Source organism: Motacilla alba, chromosome 1, assembly GCF_015832195.1.
Source record: "Motacilla alba alba isolate MOTALB_02 chromosome 1, Motacilla_alba_V1.0_pri, whole genome shotgun sequence".
Lineage (NCBI taxonomy): Eukaryota > Metazoa > Chordata > Aves > Passeriformes > Motacillidae > Motacilla > Motacilla alba.
This window is the reverse complement of record NC_052016.1, coordinates 99,885,859-99,896,832: the sequence shown is the minus strand read 5'-3', so window position 1 is coordinate 99,896,832 and position 10,974 is coordinate 99,885,859. Positions and strand designations below refer to the sequence as shown.

The window sequence follows — 10,974 nt, the reverse complement described above, 5'->3', positions numbered from 1 at the left end:
AAGGCTGATGCGCCTTGTCATACACCTGATATCCAGTTTGTGTTTCTGTAATTCAATAAAGGAGAACTTGTTGGGCTGTTCCCATTTGCTTTCATATACTGACAAGAAGAAATTCACCAGCAGCACTGAGCAAGATTATGAGAATTGTGACTTATAAACTACAGAACGCTTTCTCAATTTGCCGCTAAAATAACAATATCTAAACAAAATATTCAGATACAATGTAATATGTTTCTTTATTTTTTTAAAATCCAATTTGTAAAGGTCCCTTTTTAAACAAAACAAGAACAAAAAAATCAACACAATTCAGAGGGCTTATCTCATTTACCATATTCTTCCCCACTCTTCACTTACAACACAAGCAGCAACTTATAGTATTAGTGCTCATATAGTGCACTTATATGAATTCTGATTTGTGTATTAAGCATTAAATACAATGTATTTTCCATGAGCATAGCCCAAAGAGTACACAACGTTACATTTTCAAAGCATATGTTAAAAAAAAAAAGACAATAAATGTATATCCAGGACAGTCAAACTCAAATGTTTTGACTTGGCAAATTCTATAACGAGTAACAGCAATTTTAAACTGCGTACAAAGCAGAACAGTGCCAACATGCCTCCAGTCTGTGAGCCATGGTAAAACATCAAGCACACATACAAAGGAGAGAAGCCAAAGAAACCCACCACAGAGCTAACCTGAGGCACACCCAACTGCGACTGAACAAAGGCAGCCCACGTCCCCACTCTGTAATGCAAAGAGCCCAACAACAACAAAAAGCACTTCTACGCTACAGAAAGTGAACAGCAACTTCTTCCAAATTTGTCTCTGCATTTTTAAACAACTCGCTCAAAAAATTTAAAGATGAACATCTAATTATACCAAACAAATATACAAACTATAAAGTCAGAGAAGCTCCAGAAGATTGCCACTTTCAACCTTGCATAGTGAGAGCTGGCATTGATATTGCTACCATAGCTTCAGCAGAAGATACGGAAAAGAAAAAAATTTACCTCTAAGTGATGCACATATGTAGCATTTTCTTCACAAAATTCAGTTAAACATTGTTTTAATAAAAGGGAAAACAGCTCTAAAAAGGGAAAGATAGTGTTCACAAGCTTAGAAAAAAATACAAAACCAGAACATTCCATAATAAAAAAATAAAAACAATAAACATTCCATCATGACAGCACCTATTTTATCACTAAATAAGCCCCATACATGCAACAAACTACAACTATTGTATAAGGCCATCAAATTAAAAGGTTTACTTTTCGTATAAACAAAGTGTAAAAATAGCAACAAGTTGCGATCTTCAAATTTAATGCTATGTGAGGATTCTGTCCCCCCAGTTTCATTTGGTAGCAATTTCAATATGCATTTGCTAAAAACGTCATTCATCTAGGAACCGTGGTACAAATACATTGTGCCTAGAACAGTATTGTCATATCTCTGTTCGACCTTGACAGAATTGGAATGCTCAACAACACTACTGAGTTCAGGGATGCTTTCAGCAGTATCCCCAAAACCATGGTAGTGTCCATAGTGCAAAGTGTCTCCAGGGTCTTCCACCCACGAGGGCCGGTTAGAAACACAGCTGCTCGGGCTCCCGTTCAGGTGCAGAGATCCGCACATTTCGGTGGAATTGCTCATGGCTTTGTCGGGCTCCTCGGTGCCGTTACTGGTGTGAATCCGATGCCTGCTGGGAGAAGTTACTCCAGGCATTACTCCGTTAGGTGTTAATGCTAAGCACTCCTCACGCCTGGCATCCATCCCACTGAGCTGCTGTGCGGTGGTGAAATCCAAATGTCCATTGATGGCACATCCATTTGTCAGTGCATTCAATATGGAGCTACTGCTATTCATATCTGCATTAAGAAATACACCTGTCACCAACAATTAAGAATAAATCGAAATACATCAAAATGTCTCCACTATACTTCACTTACTTAAAAACGTTTCCATACACAGCTTTGAAAATAAATCTATCCTTTCTTTTTAACAATTTAGGTAGTTCCAAGTAGTGAGATCTGACCAGTAAATTTGCAGCATGGATTCTTACGTTGAAAATGCAACTATCTATCCACATTCATTTTGAAAATATGCCTATATTAATCTTTGCAAAGACAATGTGAACTTCTCAGATTTTTCATTTAACTGTAAGAAGTAAGTGACAACATTCTAGGCAGTGTTTTCAAGGGAGGAATAAAAGTGATCTTTCCACCTTAACTGTAATGCCCTCTTGGGATGGAAGATTATGTACATACAAGAACTGAGTATCTGTGAGAGGGTGAAGGGTGGTTTTTTTCCCATTTTTCAGCTGTAATTTAACTGTGGCCTTTTTTTTATTATTTTAACTCTCAGAGTACAGTATGCACTGAAGTAAGCCACATAAAGAAATGTTACATTGGAGTGCTAATATGAAATGTTTCCAAGTTCCTTTATTCAGAACGTACTTCAATGTACCCAGCAGCTTGCTAAATAACATACTGGGCAAGTTTGTATTTAATGCTATGTTTATAACAGCATGTGTACAATCCACATGCAAAATGCCATACAACAGCAACAGCAGAGTGCACAGAAGACTAAAAAATAGTAGTAGGAAACAAAATTCTAAAAATGTGCATGCAAAAATCACTGACAACTGTTTTGAAGCAATTTCCCCTTTGAAGTTAGTAATTAGTACAGTAGGTTTTGTTTCCATGAACAGATTTAAACAGTCTGTCTGAAATGCATGTTTTTGCAGTGGTACTCAAAAGTACTAGCACAAAAAATGCATGATACATTCTGCCTTTAAAATATAATTTATGTCTATATTGGTAAAGATGAGCAAGGCAAACATAGCAACTACAGAGCTATGTGGTGACATTTTAGGATTTTACATTCTGTGATTATCCTTGGATACATGCACATATGTTTATGTCTCCATGAATGCATAAACCCATGTGCAAAACAGGACTGCATTTAGCGAGTGTATGCAAATTAATTCAGTTAATTTAGTCTGCTGGCAACTTCCCACATTTGTGAAACACTGGGTTCCCGTTTAAGTGACACATAATGAGTACCACTGTCTGACAAGGAAGAATCTGGAGTTTTGTTCTGTTTTTTTGCACGGCTATTATTTGAAGTACGAATTACAACACTGATACTTCACAGACACCAGTATGTTACACGAGAAATGTGTCCAATTTGTAACTCCCTGGATGTACTAACTGGAGTTTCCCATTTAGTCCCTACATCAGTTAAAATAACAACATCAGCCAACCTCACTAAGCACGACTTCTCATTAGAAGTGGAAAAAAACCCCCACAAACCCATCAGGACATCGAAATTAATACTTCACTGATAAAAACGCACAGAAGGAGTTTCATATAGTGTTTATTAACTGAAAAGTGCAAAATTTTAACTGTTTAGAAAGAAACCATTATAGGCTGGTTTTGCCAAATCAAATTTAATAAATCTGGCACTTCTATTAGTTAATATGCAAAAGTAGGTAATGAATAGTTTTAGTGATCATTATAGAATGTTATTATTGGTTAAAAATGAGCACCTATAGTAATACAACAATAGTATATATTTATGAAAGAAAAATTTTCCATAAATAAGAACACTTAGTAATTATCACTGGAAAATACCATAGTGTACTTTTAAAGTATTGATTATATATATGTATATCTATTTATTCCTAATATATTAAAATATCTATTATTAACATTCCCTTTGTTGAATTGGATCTGTGGTACAAAGCATAAACATATTTCTGGCAGAAAAAATTGATAGAAGGGAAATAAATTTCTGAATGTAATAATGCACGACTGTAGTAACTCCATGTCTTAACCTACAAAGTGCAAAAAAGGCTGACCCAAGACAGTTTTAATCAAACCCTATACACATCCTGTCACCAAAAGCATCTTAAGCAGCCCTTAAAAAATCTAGAGCATTAATATTGACCAATCCTAGTAACATTTTGACTGTTTCATTATGATTGGTACAAAACACAAAATCTGTTTTCCCAGGTACACTAGTTCTAAATAGTAGATTAGAACTGTGATGTCTGGTCATTTATTTACATAAAAAACCCACAGCAGGATCCTGCACTTACGTCATTGTGTCTGAGCAAGTTCTGAACACAGGGTGTATGTCTAGACTATTCTCTATAGTATTTATTGTACTATTTTGAATATAGTTTTGTCACAACATGTTATTTTCAAAGCTAGAATATGCTTCCCTATCAAGTCTTCTTACTATCTACTCAATCAAAATTAAATAAATAATTTAATTTATTTTTGAATTCCCTTTAACTCAAAATTATAGCAACTAGAAGCAAGGCACAACGTAATACAAGCCTCAGGTTAAAAGTGAAACAGCCATCGTGGACTTGTTTACTTGAAATGTTAAGAAATTACTAATAAACCTTCTCTTTCACCATTACAATACATTGCATGAAACAGCTAATTTTTGATACCTACTAAACTCCCAATATAATGGGTGTTACAGCAATACAATAGTTCTCAAGACTCCAGACAACAATGTGCAAAAATAAAGGACTAAGTTTTATACTTAAATTAAAAATAAAATGCATATTGATTCTTGCAACGACAAGGAGTTTGCATTGCAGAAACAGTGTATATTTCAATTTCTTTTGGTCCAACAGAAGTACTCTCCTGTTGTTTGGTGTCTTCAACCATTTGAATGTTGTTGTAGTTAACAGGAAACTGTCCACTCCCACCTGATACAACAGCAAACTCTCTATCAATGTGCATATTGTCAGCATCGTCCTCAGCTCCTCCATTCAGCATTGGTATTAAGCCATCAAAGCTGTAGGCTGATAAAAAAAGTCATGTTTAGTCATAAGTGCCCACTTGAAAACTCAGCCAACAAAAAGATGAGTACTTTGATTATTAAAGCAAAACAGAAAATTACCGGGGTACCTATCAGACTTTGCACCCACATATTAAAGTTACTAGTCTGATGTACAAATAGGTTGAATGAGGAGAAATTTAAGTTACTCATACGTAGGCTTACAGGCGATGTGGCAAAACCAGCACACTGGCCAACTCCTATTTGTCTACTATTAGTCAGTTTAGACTGCTCTATTTTCCACTCTCAAGTGTCAGGTCCCAAAACCCCACCCTTATCCACACAAGACTGCTCCAGGGATCTCTTCAAGAGCTGAACAAGCAGAACTGTCTTCTGAAACAAACTGCCCAAGTGGTTAGACTGCTGGAGGGAATGCTTTAATAAGCAAGATGGGCTTGATTTCATTACTTCTTGTACCTACCCAGAGCACTGCTCCACTACTGTCCCAGCAGGCCCTGCCCAGCTCTCACACTGACATCAGCACACTTTTCTACACACACTGCACACACTCTCAGTATTACGTTGTAAATGCCTGCTTTGGTGGACTGCAATTCAGCTCCCATTACCTTGTGCACAACCAGAAATTTCTTAAGCTACTCATTTTCAAAGAACCTTAAGTCCTGAAGTGTTCCAGGGCCAAAGAGATCTTAAATGACATCAGGGCCCTTAGATCAGCAGGCTTCAAATTACCCTAAACCAGGAAAGACTTTTTTTTTTTTTTTTTAGTTAACTAGAGGAATATGTAAGTGCAGTTTCACATTGGCCAATTCCAAGGCCCAGTTCCAGGAACGCCCTCCATCACACCTCACACAGAACACCCAAAGCATCTGGGCTGAGGCCTGGACTAGAGGGGTCAGGATTATGACTGACACCAACACAGCTGTGTGACCAGTTGGCCCAGTGTGCATCATCATCATCATCACTGGACCTGTGCACCCTCTGCTGATCTTCTGGAAATGAAATTTCTGGAATTGGTTTCAGAAAAATGGACATAAAATGCAGTTTATGTTTCTAAATCAAAATTAAAAACTATTTGGCATATATTCTGAAAGTGGTCACCAATTTACTTCTGTTAATTACACTTGAGTAATTAGTTTCTGATACAGTGTGTCATGTGTCAGCATTGCCTAATTTTGAGGCTTAAGGCTTTTTTTTTAGTACTATGCACCCGTTAGCAGATACATCTGTGTGCATATAAAGAAATACAAGTAATGCCCATCCACTGCCCAGTTCAGTTACTCCAGGGTGAAGCACACCTTAAGCGTTTCTCTTCTCTCAACTCCGGTGCTTACGATGCTGTTGCAGCAAGTTGTTTCAAAGCTGACTGTTCCAATTTGGGGTATGGCTATCAAAACCTGACTTTTCCCTGCAAATATAGGTTGGCTTCACTCTCTGAACATCTGGAATTGCCTGTGCAAATAGTCTTTAAAGGACAACAGACTAGTGTGGGTTTAGTAAGGGTTTAAAAATAACACAAAATCGGGTTTGTTCTGTGAAAAGGCCAGCTAAGCACAAAGATGTACTGATAATTATATCTATTTGTTGTTTACCAAAATGCCTCAGGAACAGTGACTCACTCTCAGTGCAAGAGACTTTTTAGTCTCTTGCACTGAGATGCAATAGTTACTACTGATGCTGATGTCTCTGAGGGCAAACTCGTCAGATTAGACACTCCCACAGCTAGGATGCATCTCTAATTACTCCAAAAACCTTCAAGCAAAAGCAGCAAAGCTTTTGCATTTGTTTGTGAAGGTCTTAAAAAGTCATACTGTTAACAATTTCAAAAATAATCTTTCTGTAATTGTTCAGGAGCACTTGTTCACTTCAAGCACTGTCTGTTTATTTGCTCAATCTAACTCAGGTGCTGGACCAACTCTGAACAGTGAACGGTAATGCAGATACAGCGCCACTCCCCCCAGCTGTGGGGAAACGCTGCCCACTGACTAGCTTGGAGCATATTCTGAAAGAGCTGCTTAGGAACACTCTGATGGATCAGCTCTTCAAAATCCAAGGTAAGTTAACTTGACTTCAAGCAGTGCCTCCTGGTAGATCAATGTCTGAAAACATCTTTGTGCAGTTGTTACAGACGCTTTGTAGTGGGCAAGTTTTCTTATTCTGTGTAGCTACTTAGGAAATACTTATTCCTGAAGTCTTGTAGTTAATTGCCTAGAGACCCTTCGCCATAAAGAAATTTATCATTTACATCACCTACATGAAGCAACATATCCTGTTTATGATTGGCCATGGAGTACCCAGTTAAGGTCTCTGATCCTGGTATGGGTGAAGTGGTGTTTGAATAGCAAGTACTGAACAAACAGCAGTGTTGATACTGATGTGATTTATGTTGCCTATGTCATATTTAGAAACATGGTTTAGGTGTCAATTCCCCCCTTGCTATCTGGAATCAAGCACTGTTTAAACCTATTCTATTTGGCTCACTGGAAGTCACTTATGTTAGAACATCAACTTTAACTGAACAAAGTGCCTTCAATGAAGACCGATGAAGTCCCTTTCCTGATGCGGAAGAAAAGCATCCCTTAACATCATCAGGAAAAAGGTGGTTTGAGTGCAGAATTACTCCTTTTGTTTTTAGTAAGAATTTAGTGGGATGACAAATAGAAAGGAAGAAGACAATTCTCCTCCATCAGGTTACTTGAGGTATTTCTAGAAACATATAAAATCTAGTAAGATTTCGCTACCAAAAAGTATCTTTAGGTTGCACTAATTCAGTATCGCTGACAAAGCAGAATCCTCAACATACAGGCGGGATAGGAAACCTTAAGGTTCATTCTGTTCTTACACTCTGGTGTAAGATAGCAGTTCCCCTTGGAAAACAATCCTGGAAACTTAGGGTATGTTAATTTACAGACATAACCCCTCTTGATTTGGGAAATCCTAGTGCATTTAATTTCTTCCATCTACCTTATGTAGCAGTTTCTGAACTGTGAATTAATCCCTGAATGGGAAATTACTATCAGAACATCCAAGCATCTCTGTGAATCAAAGGAACATTACTCGGCCCTCCTGAAGCTGAAGAAACTGAGGAAGGAGTAGAAGCTAATTTCAACTCCTACTCCTCTGGGTAATTATTCTCAGCATCATGCAGCTTCAGCACTCTCTGGAAATAGAAATTTCTGAAGACGCAAAGATGATGACACGGAGAACTGGAATCTTGTGGCATGGAGTAATTGTATTAATCTGCTTGCATTAATATGTAATTTAGATATGTGAGTTTGTCAAAAATACTCAACATCCACTCCAAAAGACTTTAAAACATTTATTTTTCTTTCTCAGCAACAGTATCAACCCATCCCTTTTACCTCTGGGGTCTCACCTTCTGTTCTAGCCTTCTTCACTCCAGCAGACTCCGTATCTTCAAAGGATCTCTTTCGACTTGTCCCACCACTGAATGGATTGGGACCTGCATTCTGATGAACCCCATTTAAGGTGCCATTGCTATAGAAACGATTCAGGTGACAGTTCTGGAGGTTCAAGAGAAACTGGGCACATTCTTGGAAGCCCTGGGTATGTGCAAGGTCTGCTGCTGTCAGGCCACTGGCATTTCTCAAGCTGTACAATACAAAGAAACTGGATTACACTCATTCATCAGGCTAGCTGGCTGCTGCTGCTGCCCTTACTGACTATCTATCTGCTGGTGATGAGAGAAAACATACACTTAGCAAATTTTCCATTACGAAATTAGTTATCAATCTTAGTTTCATAACTATCTTAACTTCTTGCACATATATCTTACTTCTAAGCAAAATTTGGGAGACAACACACTTTTAAATAAAATCAATATACTATGTGCCTTAAACCATCTTCCTATTTAAACTTCTCAAAATGCTTTATTCTAAAATAGTCTGAAGTAGCTGATCTTTACATAAACTTCAGACTAATTTAAGTGTTGAATTTTACCATCTTCTGCAGTTTATTCTGCAATCTATTGCTTTAACTTGAGCAAAAGATCAAATACTCAAAACAAACTTAACATGACTTGGCAATTGTCCATGGCATTCTGGTTTCTAAGGTAACAACAACAGAACTATTTTTCCTAACAACAAAATACATACATATATAGTAAAAGATAGATAAAGATGCTATACTTAGCTGTGCTTTGCTTATGCTTTTGTTTCAGGTTTGTTTGTCATTTCAAAGTGTGTGACATCATAAGTACTGGGACTTGCTTTGGTAATTTCAACCAAGACTTTTCTGTGCACAAGAGAATGGCACTGGATTTTTCTAGTGCATCAAGGAGGTTAAGAAGGAAATTAGGGAGAACATATGCAGAGGTTTAATCTGAAAAAGTGTTGTATCACGTGCACTTACACAAACACACAGGATGTCTTGTGCTTAGCAATTTAGGCTAACTTCATCAGGGAGAGCATAAAGTGGTGACAAGAAGGCCAGGAATGACAAAACTAGATGGTGATGCAAAAGATGCCCATTAATCTTTCCTAATATTTTTCCAGAGAGATGTAACTAGTCAGAGAAGTGGAATTTTTTTTTCTTGGCTTCAGTCATTTAGACAAGTACCTTGCTTAAAAATCCAGAAACAGACCTGCTAACAGAACAAAAATTCAGAAGATGTAACAGACCTGATTCCCTTAAAACTCCAGCTCAGGAGAAGAAATCAAAGAACAAAGCCCAGATTTGCTTCCTAGATCACTGTAACTTACTTGCAATAAATAAGAAAACCTTTAGAAACTGACTATTACAGAATCACAAAACCCATAATCTAAACCAGGGTTAATTTCATTCCATACTGTACTATTCTAAGTCATTATTTACTTGGACTACAAGTGAAAATTCATAGAACAGCAGTCAAGAGTGCTCTAGAAAGTAAGACTTCAGAATACTGAAAAACCTAGTTAGTCAAAAGAAATGAAATTTCCAGGTGGTATTAAATACCCACAGGAGAACTGCACAGTGCTGTGCATCCAGTGTAGGCAATATATGAATGGGATTAATATGAACAAAGGAGAATTAAAGCTAACACGAGGAGAAAGTTTTAGAGTATAAAGGTTGCTGAATCTTGAGAGGAGTCTCTTCTTCTCATTGTAAGAGCTACCTATGATATCAGAAATCCTTCTGTCAATCCTTTCCCCTGCTGAACTAAATGACCTGTTGAAGCTGCTGCCAAGCAACAAATATTTGACACTCCTTTAGCAATTCTGATTTACTTGCACAGCATAAGGATGTAGAATAATGAAACTACAGTTTAGGAAACAGAAATTTTAACAGATCTGTTCCGTTCAAGAAGAAAAGCTCAGTTCTTCGACATATTTTTTAAATTTCTGAGCCTCAAAAGAACAATAAAGGAAATCTAAGCAAGAGCAAAACAAAGTTACGCAAAGATAAAAATGACAAAACCAAAATGGTATTGAATGGCCATCTAATTTAAGAGAAGTTCAAGTAATTCTATTACTTAGCAAGTACAATTGAACACTAACTCTGCTTTTCAAAATTAACTGTAAGAGACCCAGTTAAGTCACCATTTTCCAAAGAATCGTCAATGTAAGATGCCAGAGGCATTTGGAGATTTATAAACTAACATCAAAGTGTGTAAAGCTACACAACCAAACTCTGGGAAAGAAAAACTAAATTTCCCAGGAAAAAAATAAACAGGAGTTGTAGGCTGCAAAACTTAAAAATGTAATGATCCTTGATATTTAAAGATCTGTCCCATTCCTACCTCTTCCTGAACAAATATTACTCTTTAACAGGTAGACAAATATGTGCTTGTTTTACAGAAATATCCTGGAAGCACTGCATAGATTTCAAGGGACTCAAGCCTACTGGATTAGACATTCTTGCTTCTGAAGTTTAGAAACACCTCTTTTAAAGGTGTGAATCTGAATTTAGCCTATCAAGTTAGTAATGAAAAGAAAAACAAATTTCAATGACATAAGAGGAAATTATAAGTTCTAGATGATTCTGAAAACTGTTTGAACAAATGTTATGGAAGACGACAGAGATGTTCTCTCTGCTCACTTACAGTGGGAACCCTAATTTGAATTATTTTTCCTATATCCAGTTGTCCATGTACATGATTTTAATCAAAGCCTGATTATTCTTGGACTTTCATATACTTTGAAATTTCTGTTATAGTG

At 37.0% G+C, this 10,974-nt stretch overlaps 1 protein-coding gene across 4 annotated transcripts in view; it reads right to left on the bottom strand.

The window, feature by feature from the left end:
• Positions 1–211: 211 nt before the first annotated feature.
• Positions 212–10,974, bottom strand: part of ANKRD10 (ankyrin repeat domain 10) — a 37,315-nt gene continuing 26,552 nt past the window's right edge. For 2 of the 4 annotated variants that reach the window (XR_005255861.1, XR_005255862.1), the window contains exons 3-5: positions 8,196–8,431; positions 4,731–4,826; positions 1,428–1,869 (exon numbers count right to left, since the gene is read on the bottom strand). Coding sequence is in view for 2 of the 4 variants with exons in the window: in XM_038128368.1 (XP_037984296.1) it covers positions 1,403–1,887; positions 4,731–4,826; positions 8,196–8,431 (817 nt within the window). In the remaining 2 variants the exon portion in view is untranslated. Of the gene's footprint in view, positions 1,888–4,730; positions 4,827–8,195; positions 8,432–10,974 lie in introns of all 4 variants that reach the window. The other 2 variants (XM_038128368.1, XM_038128376.1) reach the window with 2 other exon arrangements.